This window comes from Chanodichthys erythropterus, chromosome 2 (genome assembly GCF_024489055.1).
Source record: "Chanodichthys erythropterus isolate Z2021 chromosome 2, ASM2448905v1, whole genome shotgun sequence".
Classification (NCBI taxonomy): Eukaryota; Metazoa; Chordata; class Actinopteri; order Cypriniformes; family Xenocyprididae; genus Chanodichthys; species Chanodichthys erythropterus.
Window position 1 is genome coordinate 18,120,948 of NC_090222.1, and position 14,612 is coordinate 18,135,559.

Here is a 14,612-nt window from a genome sequence, read left to right on the forward strand (position 1 = left end):
GTCATTATTTTTTTGTTTTTGCGCACAAAATATTCTGGTCGCTTCATAAAATTAAGTTTGAACCGCGTCGATGATGTCTTTAGTACCTTTCTGGACCTTGAAATTGTTGATTATATTGTTGTCTATGGATGAGTCATATAACATGGATTTCATCAAAAATATCTTCATTTGTGTTCTGTGCTGTGCATGTAATGTATCCTTTCTCTCTTTTTCGCTCAGGGATGTTCAGGCTCTCGGAGTGAATCTTCTCGGTCATCAGCGGAAGATCGTAAATGCAGCTAAGCAGCTCAGGACACACCTCACTCAGGGACATGTGGAGGTCTAATGTGTCCCATATTGCGTTGACACAGCAGTGCATGCTGGGAAATCTATCCAACAAGAACACTGAAATAGAGACGAGGACGACAAAAAGAGCCTTGAGTGAAAAAGAAGAGTTTTGTTAGGAATTATTCGCCCATCTGTTCCACCCCTTGCTGAACTGTTGTCTTCCACATTCTTCTTTTGCTTACTCCTTCGGTGTTGCACTACCTCTCACTTTCTAACTTTTCAGTTCATTACTCGATGGCATTCAGTATGAACTTGCGCCTTAAGAACACAAAAAGAAAGCTCCTTCACAATCAGTTGCAAGGACAATCAGACACTTTAAATAGAAAGTAAATGACTGTTATGTCTTGTGGTTAAGGGCACTAAAAGTTTTTTTAACTATACAACTTAACAACAGTTGGTTGATAAACTGAAAACCCCATAATAACCACCACAAGGCCCTCAGTACTCTGCTTAAAGTCATGTTTCTAATCAGTATTTTGCCTTGTTTTCCAGTAAAAATATCTAAAACATTAGGTTGAGAGCTTGTTAATTATTTTTTCCCCTCTTTTTAAGAATGCATACATATTATTTTCAGAAAATACACACTAGCATTCAGAAGTTTGGGCTCTAATGTTAATGTTTTCGAAACATTATGCTCACAAGGACTGCATTTATTGTAATATTGTGAAATATTACTCAAATGTAAAATAACTATTTTCTATTTTTAAATATTATTTATTTATAATAATAAAATAATATCAGAAATCATTCTGATGCTGATTTGCGAGAAACATTTCCTATTATTGATGTTGAAAACTGTTTTGATGATTAATATTTTAGTGGAAACTGTGACTCATTTTTTTCAGAATTCTTTAATGAATCAAAAGTTCAGCATTTATTTGAAATAGAAATCTTTTGAAACATTATAAATGTCTTTACGGTCACTGGTTTGATCAATCAAATGTGTCTGCTCAACAGGTATTCATATCTTTAACTATTAAAAAAACAAAATAGTTAAACTATAAACTGAAAAAAAAAAATGCAATTTTGCTTTGAGTAAATTCCTTTTGTTTTACACTCTAAAAAATGCTGGGTTAAAAACAACCCAAGTTGGGTTAAATATGGACAAACCCAGCAGGTTGGGTTAAAGGACACCTATTATGCCCTCTTTCACAAGATGTAATATAAGTCTCTGGTTTGGTCAAGTTTCAGCTTAAAATACCCCACAAATTTTCACCTATTTTGGAGTGAGCAAAAACATGCCTTTTACTATATTAATATATTGCTGGCTAAAAAAATAAATCCAAAATTGGTTGAAAAAAAATGGCTGGGTAAAAACAACCCAATCCCTGGTTTTGTCCATATTTAACCCAGCATTTTTTAGAGTGTATGCATGTTGTTTTTACTGGAAAACAAAACAAAAATAAGACTATTTATTGAGAAAAATATTTTTTGCACTGTATGCTAAATGTACAGCTGTATAATATCATACAATACTTACAGCAGGTTATTCAGAGACACAAACAGTAAAGTTTTTGTGAGTATCAGTCGTAAGGCCACAGTAGTTCACTGCTTACCTAAGACCTGTGATGTTCCATCATCTCACCTGTGACCATCATTTCACATACAAAGGCACATCTGTGCTACTGTGAGCCCATTTCCCTTCACCCATCCTAGTCCTGTCCACTAGCAGGCGTGTTCTCAACACCCCGCAAATGATGTAGCATTAACACACACTGTAATATATGGGCATTGTGAAGTAAGTGTTGCAGTAAATGTGATCACAATTGCTGGCTGAAGTGAAAGAGAGGGATGTGCTCCTTGTGTATATTCTGTGTGCGTGTGTGTGTGTGTGTGACAGATTTACAGTATGGATGAAACTATTTAGTGCTGCTGGATTAAATAATGTGTGTTTGGGTGTGTGAATGGATTCCTTTGTGAAGAAATGTGTAAAAAGGGAGTGTATGATCAAGTGGATGTATATTTGAATCTGTTTGATTGTACAGTTGTTCAGCACCGTTCCACTACTGTCCAAATTTGTAAAATATATACGATTTTGTTTAAAGATGACTACTGAATTTGTTTATCAAGCTCAAAAAAAGCCTGTACTCATTACGTTGCTAAAATGTCCTTGTTTCCCATAAACAGCACTCATTTTGTCAGCAAAATGACACTTATCACACCGATCAGGGCGTCAGCTTTACCTGCAGGTGGATGAGATTCTCAGAATGAGATCTGAGTGATCTGATAGGGGTAATGGACACAAAATCCACACATACACAAGTTTACTGCTTTAAATGAAAGTTAGTCAAACATGCAGTTTTTGTTTTCATTATAACTTATTTAGGAAGGATGCATCATACTATGGAAGCTCTTTTTATCTCACAATTCTGACTCTTTTCCCCTCAGATATAAAGTCACAATTGCAAGTTATAAAGTCACAATTGCAAGATATAAACTCTCAATTCAGAGAAATAGTCACAACTGCGAGGGGAAAAAAAGTCCCAATTACCTTTTGCATTTTTTATTCCATGATGGAAACAAGCTTCCATATTAAACTGATCAAAAGTGACGGTAAAAAATGTTGTTTTGAAAAAATTACTATTTCAAATAAATAACGCCCTTTGAAATGTTATATTCATCAAAGAATCCTGCAAAAAAGCTAAATATTAAGCAGCACAACTGAAAACTTGAGAAATTAAAGGTGAAATATAGTTTCATATGATTCTTATTTTTAAAAACATCCTTATACGTAAACTATGTTGCAAAAAAAATAAAAAATGCACACCCACTTGTTTTTGACGCTAAACAAGTAAATTATTGCTGATTATTCGAAATATTTACTCTGACAATATCGCACATACTGTAGCATATAGGTTTGTGAAAAGTCTCCTATAAAGACTTAAAAAGTGCTATAATAATAACCATAACTCTACATTCATGCTACACTTTGACCTTGCTGAACTTACCTGAAACTGGCCATTAAATTATTGCAACAAAATAAGTTGTTTGCAAACATTTGTGGCAGGCAGGATGAAATCACACAATAATTTGCACATGTAAATCTTACAACATCTTAACATTAAAAAAAAAAAGTTGTAACACCCAAAATCAAATTAAAACGCATGCCTTGGTTATCAGGCTGTTCTGAAGCTCCAAAATAACATCCAGCAAATATGTGCTTTTTAATGCAAAACAACACATGACTAAGATAACTGGAAGAAGAAAAAAATAACATCCATTACTTCACAACATGCGGTCCAACTAACATTCTATAGATAGTATCCCTTAATGCGTTTTTGAGCCCTTTACACAAGCCATTGACCAACCATTATGACTCATGTCCCTGACCATCAAACATTTGTCTTTTACACCATCAAAACTCACCTGAAACATATTTACATTAATATATAACATTTAGCCAAATGTAAAACCTTTTGCAAATGTATAGATTCAAAGTTGATATGCACAATATATCAAGTTTCACTGACGTCCTCACCGGCACAGAAATTGTTCTCTTGGTTAACCAAAACACTTATTTCTTCTTTGTGATGTAAACATACAATTAGGCCTTGTTTTTTAGGTCTCTAGAGTTTGACCACTATGTATTATGCCTTAAATGACCCTATATTACACAGCCACTCTGATGTTGTTTTTGCATATAATGTCCGCTTAATCCCAGATTTTATCTTAATGCTAAAAACGTTTCAAAAATGTTAGTAAAACTGTGCTTTATGGACACCACAGTAACCAGTTAGGAATCTACATAGTCTAAAATTGGTCGTTTATTGCTAATGTGTGGAGCACTGACAGACATCAGAGGGACAAACTGGAATTCCACTGGTCACGTGACTATTTACACCATGTAAAAATGTTCACGTGAAGTCAAGACAATAATGTATTTTTTTTGCGTGTGTGTGTGGAAAACTTTTTTTGCAAAATGCATCAAAAATCATTTTAGACTATCAAATGTTGCCGGTGAAATTACAACGATATACAGAAAAACAAACGAAACATTTATGACAACTTTCAATTAATTTGCATCATGTTTTACGTTAAAGTAACTTAAACCTCGCGTGTTTCGCTCGTTGAGAGCTTGACGGATTTTTTTGGTAGTTTAACCACATGTAAACGTCTGCTTTGGAACGAAAACCTACGTGCAAAACATCATGAGGCGACCTTTAGTGGGGGAACACATAAGTGGTCTGTCCTGTTAAGTTGGAAGACGTGAAAACAATTATGAAAACCGGTTTATATCTTGACCGGTTTATGTGGTGGTGTCTGTCTGACCAGTCCACTGAGAGAAGAAGTCTTGTGGCTCTCAACGAGGAACACTCTTTGGTTTTATGGGGATTTAGGAGTGAATGATCCAGTGTTCAGCGGAGGAGAGCAAACGCTCATTGACCGGACAGTGATCAGGCGTTGGGCCCTCTACCTCGAAACCGACCGCGTTTCCTTTAAGGTGAATGTTCCCGGCCACTGAAAGTTGTTTTGAATCATCTGGAACATCCTGGTATTCCTCAGCTGGTTTGAAACAGGTTTGTTGTACATTTATCTGACACAGTGTTTTTAAATGTGCTGACTTACATGGTTTTGTTACAGATAGCCTACTCAGTTAAAGATGAAGGGTGAGGACCGGAAAATATGGACCACGGACCAATCTCGAAACTCCATAGAGGTACATAGTGAAAACCCCTTTAAGTTTTTAAAGTTTTTTTTCCCCTTTAATCCTAATCAAGTAGATCACTTAGTTAAGTAATTAAGCAAGTAAATAAATAAATAAATCCTAAGAAAGTAATCTTGAATAATAAGGACAGGTTTAAAGCTAGTATTTAAGTTGTTCACACAACATTTATATTAACTACAAACATGTATAACAAGTATTTAACACAACTGTCCCAAACTACACTGGCTCACTCACTGGGCTCCTAAAACTCTGGATCCTCTTCTGCTGTCCACCTGTGTGAGTGACGTCCTCCTCCCTCCTTTCTAAGCTCAGCTTAGACATATAAATACTGATGTCAGACTGCTTACTTTTCTATTGTCCACTGACATTCAAACAAGCATTCTGTACATCAATTACTACGAATAACACTGGAATAACATATTTAGGATTTCTGTAAGGTAGGTGACTATTGCTTTGAATGCAGGCATCTTTGGCACAGTCTTGTAGCAAGTGCATAAATAACTGATGGTAATGTTATGAAAGTGGATAGTGTGGTAAGATGTTGTTTTTCCTGTATTTCTCTATTTTTTTATTAGATTTGGCAGAAGTATTCTAAAAATGTTAATGTAAAAATGTGCTTTGTCTGGTAACATCTAAATTAATTTTATTCTAGTCAAAAATATTATGAAATTACATAATGATTTTGTTACACCAACAAAATTAAAGTTTGTAATCAAAGCTTGTGTAATAATAATTAAAAAAAAAACATTACATTTAAAGGAATTATGAAGATAAAGTATACTGATGTTGAATGAGCCAATGAGAAGGGAAACCTCTTCATCTGCATGTTAAATATAATCATAATTCATTTTTGAAAATCACAGTTTAATTGTTTTGGTAATGTGGATTTTTTTCTTGTCAGTCTTTTTGGTCTGAAACTCCTCCAGAAACCATGTCACCAGCCATCTCCAGAACTGCTGCAGGAGAGATAAATCACTGGTGGAGCCAAATGAAGTTCCGCCTTCAGCATAGAAAAGGATGGAATGAAATGTTGGATGAGACCTTCCTCATGCAGAACAAAAAGTGAATAACTTACTATTTTCAATATAATAAATTAGAAACTACATTTGCATTTCAAGAAGGAAATGTTAGTGCTTGCAAGCAGGGCTTTTTTGCTCACCAGCCACTTTGGCTATTGGTTTTCCAAAGTTACTAGCCACTCAGAATTTTCACTGGCCACAATTTTGACATCTATACTACTAGGGAAAAACTGACATAAATATATTTTTAATATTACCTAAATATAATTTGGCAGCAGGTATATTATGCTGATGTCACTTTAAGTCCTGACGCACGGATCCATTATAGTGTTATACATGCGTTTTCTTTCTCAACTGTTTACTTTCACTTAAAACATAACATGACAGTGTTTGCATGAATATTCGCCAAGACCAGCATTCTGACATTATTTTGTGTGTATTTAAGCACAATAAGCAGCGAAAAATAACTCAATTTAGTACTGAGAGTCAGCTTTATGTGCACGCACTTTGGGTGTGAGCACAAAATCTGTGGGAATGAGTAAAATTATGCACTATGTGCAATCCCACGCTGAAATTCAAATCTTGTAATACCAACAATATTCAAGTGAAATGAGTGAGGGGAGGCAGGTTTGTGTGTCAAACTTGCTGTCGGAGAGATTAGAGGGAGAGGAAAATAATTGCGTATCAGTTCTGCGGAGAATGAGTATAGGCGTTATATATAGGTAATATATGTTATATATATTTATAACATGTAACGTTATATATAAGTTTTATATATATATGAGGACTTCAGATGCAAAAGCCTCTAAATGCCATCTGAAACTTTCGTCTAAAATGAGCATTTTTATCAAGCTTGTATGTTTAGGTTCAGTAATTTCAATTTAATGGCAATTAATAATTCCTTTTCATTGCAATTAAAGTGAAATAACATAAGCATACAAGCTTGACAAAAATGCTCATTTTATAAGAAAATTTCAGATCGCACTTAGAGGCTTTTGCATCTGAAGTTTTCATATATATATATATATATATATATATATATATATATATATATATATATATATATATATATATATATATATATATATAGGTGAGTGTATATATAAGCATTGCGGTTTATTTCAATATCGAAAAATCCATATTTCTGTCAACACTACATTGCACTTAGTTTATTATTTCAGATGTCTTTTTAAAAGACTACAAGTAACTACGTTACACGCCGCTGCTGAAATCCACCTGCATTTGGTGGGTTGATGGGCGTTAATGTCAAGCCCCACTTGAAAGGCAGTAAAAGAATAATGCCGAAGTGCTGATAAATTTAGGTCATAGATTTTGATTCTGTGTAAATATATACAATGTATGCAATATTTTAACAGTGTAAATCAAAGGAGATTTAAGTTTATTCTTAAATTATCCACCAAAAGTTTTAATGGAGTCTGAATTAATTTCAGAAATTTGTGTAGAAATCCTGATTTCAGCTCCCACCTGTGGTTATATTCATTTCTCTTTGTGTTCTGCAGAGTAAATGACATCCCCCTGTTTTCCGCCGCTAAGGAGAACAATGCAGCCTGTATAAGGAAACTGCTTGACTGTTCAACTACAAATATCTTTGAAAGAGGTAAACCACAGTTTTTGCCATTATTTTACATTATATACCTGGTGCATCGAATGACAAATACATAATTTAAATGCAGATATGACACCGTGTATGCATTCCAGGTGAGCTTGGTGAGACGGCTCTGCATGTTGCTGTGATGAATGATAATTTTGAAGCGGCTGTGGCATTAATGGATGGAGCACCTGAGCTCATCAATGAGCCTATGACCTCTGAACTCTACCAAGGTCATTATTTAAAAAAATCGAAAGGTTCATCAAACGTTTATGCTAGAAGATCTCATGGATGTATGCTCTCATTGACAGGTTTAACAGCTCTCCACATTGCTGCAGTTAACCAGAACATTAACATAGTCCGGGAGTTGATAACAAGAGGAGGTGATGTGGCAACACCCAGGGTCACGGGCATGTACTTCCGCAAAAGAAGAGGAGGACTTCTGTACTTTGGTAAGATGCATATTTCTATTCTGTTAATCATTTTTAGAAGCTATTTTTATTAAGGGGATAGTTCAACCAAAAATGTAAATTCTCTCATCATTTACCCATCTTCATGCCAATGTATATGACTCTCCTTCTTCAGATAAACACTAATGAAATCTTTTTTTAAGAAAATAATCAATGGCCTGGTTTCACAGACAGGGCTTAGACTAAGCCAGGACTCAGGAGTAGGCCTTAGTTAAATTAGGACATTTAAATGGATAGTTCACCAAAAAATTGTATCATCATTTACTCACCCTCATGTTGTTCCTGTGTGAGTTTCTTTTATTCTGTTGAACACAATTGAAGTAACAAGAGAGTTGATGGACCCCATTGACGTAATTTTTTTCTTACTATGGAAGTCAATGGCTGCCATCACCTGTCTGCTTACCAACATTCTTCAAAATATCTTCAATTGTGTTCAACAGAAGAAACCCTTGCAGGTTTGGAACCACTTGAAGTTGATTAAGTAATAAAAAAAAATAATTTTTGGGTGAACTGTCCCTTTAAGTAGCTTTCATAAACATGCCTTAGAAAAAAAAAACATTACTGGTGCACATCTTGAGATGAAACAATGCGTCAGTGGAAGCTGCTTTCAGTGAAGACAACTTAAACATGCATTTTAGTCTGAGACTAAGCTTAAGCCTTGTCTATGAAACAACCAGGCATAAATCTGCGAGTCCATTTAATGCAAGTAAACGGGTGCCACTCGTTTGATGCTTGAAAAACCACACACAGCAATCGTGACGGTAATCCCAGTCAATGAATCAATGTCTTTTTAAATTAAACTATAAAAGTATAAGAAAAATACTAATCCTTTTAGACATTCTGTTGACTATAAGTAACATTGAACCTACATGTCAACTAACTCTCATTAGAGTTTTAGTTGAGTATTAGTAGACTGTTAGGGGTAGGGTTAGTACAATAAGGGGTTAGGATTAGAAGAGTAAGTTGACATGTACTTGCAAAGTTATTTATACTATGTAGAATGTCTGTTAATATCGAAATAATGTTTTACCATTTTTTTTTTAATATAAATCATTGTTATACGAGTGTTGTGTTGTGAAGTTCATGTGAGAAGTGGCATCCTCTGTGCTTCTGTGTTACTTCTCGCACAAACTTAACAACAAACTTATGCTTATGTCAAACTTATGCTTATGTGAACACGGCTAGGACTGTTTGCCAGAATGGTTTATAGATTTTAAAATACTAGTACTTTTCTTACACACACCTATTGTTTCACTTCAGAAGACATTGATTCATCCAGTGGGGTCATATAGATTACCGTCACAATCGCTGTGTGTGGCTTTTCAAGCATCAACCAATCGGCACCCATTCACTTACATTATATGGGTTATTTTCCTAAAAATCTTTGTTTATATCTGAAGAAAGAAAGTCATATACTTCGAAAAATGGCATTAGGGTGTGTAAATGAGTACATTTTGGTCACACTTTAGATTAGGGTCCAATATTCACTATTAACTAACTATTAACTATGACTTTTGCCTCAGTAAACTCCTGCTGTTTATTAATAGTAAGGTAGTTGTTAAGTTTAGGTATTAAGAGATGCAAAATATGGTCATGCAGAGTAAGGCATTAATATCTGCTTTATAAGTCCTAAACTGAAGAACCTAAACTAAAGTGTTACCAATATTTATTATTATATTTTAAGTTGAAATGTGGATGAGCATCAAGAGAGATGAATATTACTATTTCCCATGACTGTTGCATGCATGCATGGATAAATAAATTGTGTAAATGTAGGTGAACACATCCTGGCCTTTGCAAGCTGTGTGGGTAATGAAGAAATTATGTCCATGTTGATAAAAGCTGGGGCAAATATTCGGGCCCAGGATTCCCTGGGTAAGTAAAAATAACCTCCTGGCCTAATTAGTTATTTTACTCCCAATGTGACACATATATCTGCATCTGTGGTTATAACTTTCATTTTCTCATGAACAGGTAATACCATCCTGCATCTGTTGGTTTTGCAGCCCAATAAAACAACTGCATGTCAGATTTTTGACGTTTTGATGTCACAAGATGCAGATCTGGACCCCACCATCCCTCTAGACATGATTCCCAACTACAGAGGCCTCACACCATTCAAACTCGCTGCGAAGGAAGGCAACCTTGTGGTGAGAAAAAGATTTTTTCATGCATCTCTTCCGAAAACATGCATCACAGGATTAACATTTTGCAGCTTTTAAAGAGCATGTTAATGTTTGTGATGCTGCGCAGGCCTTTCAGCATTTGGTTAACCGCAGGCGGGTTATCCAGTGGAGTTTGGGACCATTGACCTCCAACCTTTATGACCTCACTGAGATTGACTCCAGGGCGGATGACCTCTCAGTGCTTGAGATTATTGTCAGCAGTCAGAAAAGAGAGGTGTGTAAATGTTACAGCATATCAAACAGACCCTGACAGGAAGAACAGGAAAACCTCAACAGTTCATAGCATTTGTAAACATTAATAATATTTAAAAAAATAATATAATAAAATAATAATATGTAGTAACAAACTGAACCCTAGTGCTTTATCTGGGGTTTTGTTAGGTTATCTCTTAACTAAGTGCTTTGTGCCTCGTCTTTCTCAGGCCAGAAGGATTCTAGAGTTGACTCCAGTGCGACAGCTCATGAGGCTGAAGTGGAATCTGTATGGGAAACATTACTTCAGGTGCCACACTATCACTATCTACTATAAAAACAGCAATTAAACAGTTAATCTTTTTATTTAATTAATAAACTTTAAATAATGACAGCGGTTTCAGGGTATGTTTACATGACAATGATGTACTAAAAACGGAAAAGTTTATATTATATTATATTATATTATATTATATTATATTATATTATATTATATTATGTAATATTATATTATATTATATCATATTATATTATATTATATTATGTAATATTATATTATATTATATTATATTATATTATATTATATTATATTATATTATATTATATTATATTATATTATATTATATTATATTATATTATATTATATTATATTATACATAAATGTACAATTGTTTTTATCTAAATCTATTTGCATAGTGGTCAAGGTATACATTTTAATCAGTTCATGCATTCCCTGGAAATCAATCCCATGGCCTTGGCGTTGCTTGTGCCTTGAGTTCACCCAAAAATTAAAATTCTGTCATCATTTACTCACCCTCAAGTTGTTCCAAAAAAACAAACAAATTTTTGTGTGAACTATCCCTTTAACTGTTTGAGCTAGATAATATACATATAATAGTATATTATATTATATAAAATGTAATATTATAAAAATGCTGATATAATTGTCCAACATGTCGTGTAATGTGACATGTTAAGGGTTTAAAGGAACGTTGTCATGTTGTTGTCATACCTTATTTTTTTCTGCTGACTGTAAAAGCTTCAAGCTTTTCCACATATTCAGCATTTTTTCTGATTTTATCAGAATTATTTCACTTTGATAGCAGTAGTGTGCAGTATGCATTTATGGTTTTAGCCAAACTAATGATGTTGCTCTATTAATCTGTTTACAGGTTATTGATGCTGGTGTACCTGCTGTATATTAGCATATTCACGCTGTGTTGTATAAACCGCCCCCTGAAGGACATTCCTCAGAATTACACCAAAGCAGACAATGACAACACCATAAAAGTGCAAAAAAGCTTCACGGTGTGACACATTATTATTTTTTTGTTACTGTTTGCAAAGCACTTTTATATATGTTTGCAAGTACCTAATCTTTCTTTCTTTCTGTGTGTCCGTGTGCACATGTTTAGGAAAGCTATCAGACCTATAAAGATCACCTGCGTTTAATTGGAGAAATTATAAGTGTCATAGGAGCCATCGTTATTCTGCTGATAGAGGTCAGCAAAATTTTCCCACACAACTCAGTCTGACTTTAGAAATATTATGCTATAACATGTATTATTGTATTAAGTATTATTGATATTATGTCGAAACTCTCATACCTTATATTGAATTATTTTCAGATTCCCAGTATTTTGAAAGTGGGGGCTAAACGCTATTTTGGCCAGTCTGCCCTTGGAGGCCCCTTCCATGTCACTTTGTAAGTTTACCTTGTTATGCAGTCTGTTAACGCCGGGGTTTTCAAATGTGGTCCAAGAGCCCATAAGATGTTACTCCAGTCTTCAGTGTCACGTGATCCTTCAAAAAAATCATTCTAATATGCTGATTTGGTGTTCCTTTCTTATTATTATCAGGGTTAAAAACAGTTGTGTTGCTTAATTTTTTGTGGAAATTTTGATACATTTTTTCAGGATTCTTTGATGAATAGAATTTAAAAAAAAAAAATAATGATTTGAAACATTTTTTGTGACAATGTAAAAGTCTTTTGTCACATTTAATCAATTTAATGAGCAATTGCTGAATAAAATTCATGTATCATTATTCATGTATCATTATTATTATCATTTTAATTACTGACCCGATAAGACAGTATAAATAGATTTTTATACACATAAAATATACTGTTGCCTTTATATTACAGGAAGAGGGTCCATCACTTGGGGATAATCGTATCGCAGGTCTTTGGCATTAAAACATTTGAAAACCCCTGCATTTTTGTTAATGAAATCAGTTTGACTTCATGCATTTACTTGCATTTAATTCCCTTGTATTTCTGTGGCAGGGTAAGCTACGCGTGTCTGGTTGTGATTTTGTGTGTGCTGCGCACCACTGGAATAGCACAAGAGCTTGTGCCGATGGCTTGGGCTCTGGTTCTTGGCTGGTCTAACGTTATGTACTTCGCCCGAGGTTTTGAGATGCTGGGACCTTACGTCATTGTGATTCAGAAGGTGGAGCATTTTGCTGAGGCAGCCTCTTACTGTTGTTGGGTTGAAGACGTAGTTTAGCTTAGTAATGTATTTGTGTTGATGTTGTTTTGCAGACAATATTTGGAGATTTGACAAAGTTCATGTGGTTGTCTCTCATCTTCCTCATTGGATCTGCAACCGGTTAGTTCAAATACAGTTGCATCCCCAGATATTCATTCGCAGTGCTGGGCAGATTGCATACAAATTGTAGTCCGTTACTGATTTCAAATTACATGAAGAAAATTGTAATTAGTAATGTAATCTATAGGTAATATAATTGGACTACTTTTAGATTACTTTGGACCTAACTTGTTTATCACATTGATTTCACATTGACTACAAGTTGATATAAAGCTAATAATTAATTTATAAAAATGTCAAATAATAAATTGCTGAACTTTCCGAAGGTATACATGCAGTAAGCTTTTTTAGAATTAAAATGTTAATAAAATTCTATAAATTATGAACAATTGACTTTATTTTGTAAATCATAAAAAAGTAAACACCAACTGTAATCTGATTATGAGCTGATTAATAATCTGATTATTGTTATTTTCAAACATAATAGACCTTAGTTGATATAGCACCATTTTTAATTTTTTAAAGGAATGAGGGAGAGAAGTACAGAAACAACAACTCCATAAATCAGTTTTAAAAGTTGTGAATATTACGTGATCTAGCCTCGTTTTCATCCGCATTAAATTCAATATGGCGTCTATCCTGACTATGGACTATAATCGAATTACTAAGCACTTAATTTTTGGAATCTGATTCCATAATACAGATTACAAATAATCAGTTACTACCCTGCACAATTCATTTGTGAATTTGTAATGTAAATATTGACTTCCTCTCTCTTTCCTCAGGTTTGTGGGTCTGGTACATGACTCAAGCATCTTTAGCTGTACCGCCATACCGCTCGTTTCCCATCACCATCTTCACTCAATTTGAGCTGAGCATCGGTCTGATAGACTTGCCAGTGGACCACACTCTCTATACACATCCAGTTGTGCACTGTGTTCACATCTTCTTCAGCGTGATCTCTTACATCCTCCTGTTCAACCTTCTGATCGCCATGATGAGCGACACGCAGTGGAGGGTCACCCAGGAACGTGATGAACTCTGGAGGACCCAGGTTGGTATTGTAGCTAGTTCAGTCCCACAGTAATTGTTCTGGAAGCATGTTGGGTGAAAATGGGTTTCTCTGTTTGTAGGTGGTGGCCACTACTCTGATGCTCGAACGGAGGCTACCACTGCGTCTGTGGCCAAGACTGGGTGTCTGTGGCCTGGCGTTTGGCCTTGGAGAATGCTGGTATCTCCGGTAAGGACACCCTGAATCACAAATCCAATACAAAAGCATCATAAAACACTCTTATTTTTAGTCTTATTCATTCACAATATCTCATGATTCCAGAGTGGAGGACCGCAATGACCCATTGGTGCAAAAGATAAGACGTTACGTTAACGCATTCTCAAAGGATGGAGAATCAGCCAAGGAGAAGGAGGATTTAGGCAAGAGTGACTCAGGAAATCATCCAGAGCAAAGAAATTTTACTAAGAGCAACAACGATAGAACCAACAGGAGGCCAAGACAATGCTGGCAGATCATTCGCCAGAGTATAGAATGTGAAAAGGAAGAAAATGTGGATTCCCCTGATTATATCTAAGTATA

At 34.9% G+C, this 14,612-nt stretch overlaps 2 protein-coding genes across 2 annotated transcripts in view; both read left to right on the plus strand.

Annotated features, from left to right (window-relative positions):
* Positions 1-2,261, plus strand: part of ephb6 (eph receptor B6) — a 70,593-nt gene extending 68,332 nt beyond the window's left edge. Inside the window, exon 19 of the mRNA XM_067393380.1 lies at positions 220-2,261. Within this exon, the coding sequence (XP_067249481.1) occupies positions 220-325 (106 nt within the window). The 3' untranslated portion in view covers positions 326-2,261. The remainder of the gene's footprint in view (positions 1-219) is intronic.
* Positions 2,262-5,924: 3,663 nt separating this feature from the next.
* Positions 5,925-14,607, plus strand: trpv6 (transient receptor potential cation channel, subfamily V, member 6). Its single transcript, XM_067403263.1, has 16 exons — positions 5,925-6,055; positions 7,533-7,630; positions 7,732-7,854; positions 7,933-8,073; positions 9,868-9,966; positions 10,066-10,241; positions 10,345-10,491; positions 10,700-10,779; positions 11,642-11,777; positions 11,885-11,971; positions 12,098-12,174; positions 12,757-12,922; positions 13,015-13,081; positions 13,807-14,075; positions 14,155-14,261; positions 14,355-14,607. The coding sequence occupies exons 1-16, from the start codon at positions 5,925-5,927 to the stop codon at positions 14,605-14,607; spliced, it is 2,157 nt and encodes a 718-aa protein (XP_067259364.1).
* Positions 14,608-14,612: the final 5 nt, after the last annotated feature.